The sequence below is a fragment of the Folsomia candida genome, unplaced genomic scaffold (assembly GCF_002217175.1).
Source record: "Folsomia candida strain VU population unplaced genomic scaffold, ASM221717v1 Fcan01_Sc036, whole genome shotgun sequence".
Taxonomy (NCBI): Eukaryota; Metazoa; Arthropoda; class Collembola; order Entomobryomorpha; family Isotomidae; genus Folsomia; species Folsomia candida.
Genome location: NW_019091228.1, coordinates 985,161 through 990,978, shown reverse-complemented (window position 1 = coordinate 990,978; position 5,818 = coordinate 985,161). Strand labels below are relative to the sequence as shown.

At 36.2% G+C, this 5,818-nt stretch overlaps 1 protein-coding gene across 1 annotated transcript; it reads right to left on the bottom strand.

Annotated features, from left to right (window-relative positions):
• Window positions 1–623: 623 nt before the first annotated feature.
• Window positions 624–2,751, bottom strand: LOC110860973. The gene is made up of 5 exons (XM_022110093.2): window positions 2,539–2,751; window positions 2,023–2,178; window positions 1,260–1,430; window positions 915–1,024; window positions 624–791 (listed from the first exon to the last, which is right to left on the bottom strand). The coding sequence occupies exons 1-5, from the start codon at window positions 2,638–2,640 to the stop codon at window positions 767–769; spliced, it is 564 nt and encodes a 187-aa protein (XP_021965785.1). The 5' UTR covers window positions 2,641–2,751; the 3' UTR covers window positions 624–766.
• Window positions 2,752–5,818: the final 3,067 nt, after the last annotated feature.

Genomic DNA, 5,818 nt, shown 5'->3' with positions numbered 1-5,818 from the left:
ACGGAATTTGATTATGTCGACTCTATCTGGAGATATCCTGCTTACGGACGGACGGACAGACGGACGGACGGACAGACGGACGGACGTACAAAACGATCGCAATAAGTAGCTGACGCTACTTAATAAAAATTTGCCTAGGACTACCCCAAAATGAATAAACAAAATAAATCCACCAATCGTGCATAAGCTTTATTTCGAAGATTTACATACATATGATTTTACCCCACATGAATTATCCCACGTACTACAAAATTTGCCTAAACTGATTTAAAAAACAAAATCTGTTCCTCAAGTTTCCAACCTTTTGTCTTCATAAAATCCTGTAATTACTCCGGCCTCCGGAGTACTCCTATCTATGCGATCGGAAATTTGCATACTCCGTACTCCGGCCTCCGCGTACTGCTTACTCCAGAAAAAGTCGCGTACTCCGGCCTCCGGAGTACGCGAGTACGTACTCCGAGTCCGGAGTACTATGTACATATGTACGAGCAAAAAATAGTTGGACAAAGTGCATATGTAAGCAGGAAGACTTCTATTGTGCTGCAGATGCTTATACGTTATACATACATTGTCATACTCCTAAACAAGATGCATGGAATACATATCGTAACAAAACATTTAAATATTTTTTAGCTGAGAAATTAATTTATTACAAAAACTTATTTAAAATACCAAGTGAACAACAACCAGTGCATATAAATAGAACAAATATGCCCGTTGCATGATTAAGGCAATGAGAGAACGAAATTTCTCCAACTGGACGGGATTACCAACCCCTGAACATGTCCCACCTGCAAGAAATTAAAGAGTGGATTAAGCACAGAAAAACTAATTACTGATATCGAAACACAAAACACAAAAAGTACTTATAAATTAATATAAAAAACAGAAATAAGGCAAAAATTAACAATTACCATTGGTTATCATTGTAATAGCCGCAGTCATACATGTACACCTCACTCGTGTCCACTTCCATCGTGAGGCATTTCCCGCTACTGAGATCTTTAAACTGCTCTGTGCCAACCTTTAAATTTGTGAAGTGTATAATATCATTTTACCCTCAGTCAGTTTACTCGCTGGCAAAATGGTATGCCGTCAATTGCCGCCTTATCCCAGCATTTTTTTTTATGGCGGGTTGCCGTTTTCCGGGGACAGGATAGACAAAATGGCAAACCGGCCCCGCAATGCGGCAAAAGAGGATGCCGTATTAATGAAAACGACGTCATTTCGCGTTAAAATTTATAAAGTATTGTGCATACCCCGTAATAGTCTGCGTTGGAGAATATTTGTGTCGGTTCACCCCCATCACAGGGCATGATGACGGCTCTGTCCTCATTCTCAACGACGCCATAACCAGTGGAACTCCCCGCTTGGAGGCAGTATCCAGTCAATTTGTTGACAAAATGAAAATATCCTTTGTAAGGGTATCCCTGTGATAACAATAAAAATTATTTTCCCAAGTTTAACACTCTTAGCAAAACGGGGAGCCCACATGACTTAACCAAATTGTGATAATATTTTACCCCATATTGTGATAAATCTTCCCCACAGTGCGTTAAATCCTCACTATCTAGTGTTACGTTTACACATTGTGGGGAAGATTTATCACAATAGAGAGGTTGAGCAAGAGTACATGATTGTATTTTGCGATTGTAAACACAGCGGGAAAATCAGAATTAGTCAGACTTTTAGTCACACTTAGGATTACAAATCTCCGTCTCCAGGCAGCATTGTATTGTACTCATATACCCAACTACCCAACTTGCAGGAATTTAAAATCTGCCGCCGGAGATTAATGAGAATTACAATCCTCCCATCACATACTCTTGCTCAACCTCATGAACATACAATCATAGATTGTGATTGTGATTCTAGACTACAATGATTTTCTTACAATCATGTACTCTAGCTCAACCTCTCTGTGGGGTAAAATATTTTCACAATTTGGTTAAGTCATGTGGGCTCCTCGTTTTGATAAGAGTGTAGTCACTTATTTTAAACTGAAGTCCGTCATTAACTCACGCTCGGTTCCACCTGGCTCCAGACGGAACCATCGTCTCCATAATATGAGCCCACGATCATGGATCCCTGAACTCTGGTGGCGTAAAGAAGACTGTTTTTACCACCACTCTTATATCCGCCTAAATTCCGCATCCTCTTCTCCGAAAAATTAGGACTCTAAAGGAAAATGGGGAGTACAGGGTGGTTTAAATGTCAGGTTACAATGGAAAATTTTCAATAGGAAAAATTCGCAAATCTCCACTAGTTAACGAAATTTTGCCTCTGAAATTCAATATTTTAAGAATTTTGTTATCCGTGTTCCATAAGTTTTGATAAAAATTAACAAAAATCTCAATCCTAAATCCGTAACTACTGGAAATTTATGAATTTTTCCCATTGAAAAATTTTCCATTGTAACGTGACATTTAAACCACCCTGTACATAAATACATTAATAGATTCATTCTTGATTGTGAGGTCGGTAACAAATTTTTCAAATTTTGTTTTATTTCTAGAAATGTGGAGAAATTCTACTTACAATCGTTGCTGTTCTTGCCATCCTTCCCTTAAAATGCGGTTCCGACCCAGATGCACAATTTGCTAAAAACACGACAAGAAGAAGAAGGGCGATTTTTCCCATTTCCAAATTGTTTGGGGATAAAATACTTTCAACTTTGAGACAAGGTTAGAAATTAAATTCAACCAGGAAGAGAGAAGTAGGAATTGAGACTAAAGTAAGGGATGGATTTGGAAAGGTTTTTTATACGGAAAGTTTGAGAATATGTAACAAGCCTTAGAGAAGCCTGTAGTTAAAATTATGGGTAAAAATAAAAAGGTTTAAAGTTTAAGGTGAAGGACGTTTCTTTCAGGAGAAAAGGTTCGATTTCTCTTTCCTGAATAAACTTCGTCCCATATTTACACTCTGAATAAAGGTGAGTAAAATATACTAAAGGTTAAGTAAAAAGAGGATGACACAACCGAAAGGTAAAATTTACCCAACGTTGGGCAAATTTTACACAAATTTGGACAAATTCTGCCTTTGGGTTGCGTCATCCTCCTTTTCACGCAATCTTAGCAAATTTTAATGAAATAAAAATAATTATATTTTTTTAATGAGTAATAATTTTCTATTATTAAGATACAGAAATTTGTATTTGTACATTTCACATATTTTATGCAATCAATTGCCTGAAGAAGAATCAAGAAGATCCGAAAGCTATCAATAAATTGTAATTTAAAAAATTTCCTCTCAAACCGTGCAAAATAGGATATCAAATAAATTGTACTCATTTTTATTTAGAGTGTATGCAGGTAGTGATGGGCTTGTCTGATTAACATGGTGATCGATCTAACAGGTACGGGTACATATTTGTACTAACTTTATAATAATGTGACAATTTTGATATGTCTGTATTTTTTCAGTGAAAGAGAGCAGCTATGGTCTGTGTAAAATTGATAGTCGTTTTTTCATTTCTTGCAAAACTGAAATGGCCCATCTTCCAATGTTTAATAACATTATGGATTGAAATTCACACCATTTGATCATTTTTTAAATTTTAAAATTTCCAAAACTTTTTTGCAAAGCAGCGTGCTACTAGGCTAATTATCTAGTATAGAGCAAGAAAAGACAAAACAAAACGCAAAAAACGACCATTAATAATGCGCCGAGCATAGTTTTGTGAAGCTTGAGTAAAAAAATATGCGTCGTTGTAAGAAATGTTATCGCTAAACTACATTAAAAAGTTTGGCAATCAGAAAATCGTGTAGACTTGAAAATACGATGATTACACGTATTTATGTTAAGTTTTCAAAACTAAAAATTTCTCAAGATTAAGGTCAAGAACATTTCCTTAAGGAGAAATACCTACATATTCTTTTGTTAAGTACCCTTTTCCCATTTCCAAGTAGTCAAGGGAACCCTTCGCGCATCATTGCAAAACATAAAACTGGTTTGGTGCATTCTCTGGAATGCACTCTTAATAATCCGGTAAAGTCACGCAGCTGTTTTCTTGGTATAAAATTTGATAATAATATTTTACCAAGTAGTAAAAATTCGTTACCATGATGGTAAAACTTTCTTACCAAGCCATTACCACGCTACGAAACTTATCATTATCACTTTGGTAGAGTCATATACTTGTGCTTTTCGGTAATGTACTAGATTATTTACAGTGTAGGGTTATGCTTTTATGTATTAGCATTTTATGAATCTGGTCCACATTTCCTTCTTTGAAGACTACCGAGTAGGGTATGGGTTTATGCGAAAAGAGAAAGTTCTTTGTCGGACCCACTTCTTTGTCCAAGCTGAAGGATTTACTAGTTGTGAGTTAAATACATTTCCTACAATACTGACAATGACGAGGTGTAGGTGGTTATCGCCGATATCCACCGGACTAATTTTAAATTGTTCACGCTCAAAAATAAGTGGACCCGTATTTTTTTCGTTTACCTGAGACTCACAGTTACTGTGGGCCAAGTAGGAACAAATGTCAAATATTTTAATTCCACTTTGCCTACTTCTATCAGATCAATTAATACCAAATTTATCCATATGTAAGGGAACACACGATTTTTCGTTATAAATATGAAACTAATTTGATACTAGATTTATTAAAAAAATCTAATTAGCCCGCATAATTTTGTTAATTGAACCTACTGAATAATTTACCCTTAAATACTAATTCTTACTAAAAATTAGTCTGAGATAACTCAAAATAAATAAATAAACAAAATCAATGTACAAATTATGCACAAGCTTTATTTCAAAGATTTGAAGACGATTTAACACACATTAATTAATCAAACTAAAGAACGTCCGGGAATGAATGGGAATGCGCGCTCTAGCGAGTATATTGACAAATCAATAAACCCGCGAACTATAATAATTTAAATTTCTGAAAGCCCACTTCATTAGGGTCAATTTGGTATATCACTCTTAAATTTCAAAAATGGATAAGGGTAGAAGAAGCTTGTTTGAAAGGGAGCTGTTAGCAAAACGAGTGATGGAGTTCTACAACACGACAGCCAACCGAGACTCCAAGGTGACCTGGAACTTTTTTAAGCAGGAAGGAATTCCAAGTTCAAATGTGTATTCCTACATAAAAAAGTTCAAGGATTCCGAAAATGTGCAATTCAAGAAGCCAGCTGGTCGTCCGGCGAAGCTAGCGACCACTCGAGTGAAAAATAGAATTGAAAAAATTTTCAAAACCAAGCCATCAACGTCAGTAGCTGTAGCTGCCAGGAAAGTCAAAATTTCCAAAAGCTACCTGGGGGAAATTAAGGTCCATAAATTAGGAATCAAAGCAAGGACCAAAAAACCTGCACCAAATTACAAGCCCGTACAAGAAAGTCGGATCAAGGATTGCTGTCAAAAATTGTTGAAGAAAATGCGTGGAAAAGTAGTGATCCTGGATGACGAAACGTATGTTCCGGTTGACCCTTCAAATCTTCCAGGGCGTCATTTTTTTCATAGCTCGGATCCCTCTAAGTGGCTTATGAAGAAAAAGTACGAAAAAAAGACAAATTTCCAAAGAAATATTGCATTTGGCAATGCATCTCCAGTCACGGACATGTATCAGACCCGGTAGTTCTCGAAGGGAATATCAATCAAGATATTTATCTGAAAAATTGCGTCAAGGCTGGATTGGAAGCATTTATTAATAGGTTTCACAAAAATGATAAAGTTTTGTTTTGGCCTGACCTCGCCACTTGTCATTATGCAAAGAAAGTGACCGAGTACCTCAGAAAGAAAAATATTGATTTCGTACCAAAAGATATCAACCCACCTAATGTACCCCAACTCCGCCCAATCGAAAAAT

What these genes read in the sequence shown, in the direction of transcription:
- LOC110860973 (XM_022110093.2), bottom strand. Translation starts at nt 2,640, where the DNA reads ATGGGAAAAATCGCCCTTCTTCTTCTTGTCGTGTTTTTAGCAAATTGT. An exon ending in CCAACGCAGACTATTACGGG is followed by an intron (nt 1,025 to 1,259) that starts GTATGCACAATA and finishes ACAAATTTAAAG; the next exon opens with GTTGGCACAGAGCAGTTTAA. An exon ending in TATTACAATGATAACCAATG is followed by an intron (nt 792 to 914) that starts GTAATTGTTAAT and finishes AATTTCTTGCAG; the next exon opens with GTGGGACATGTTCAGGGGTT.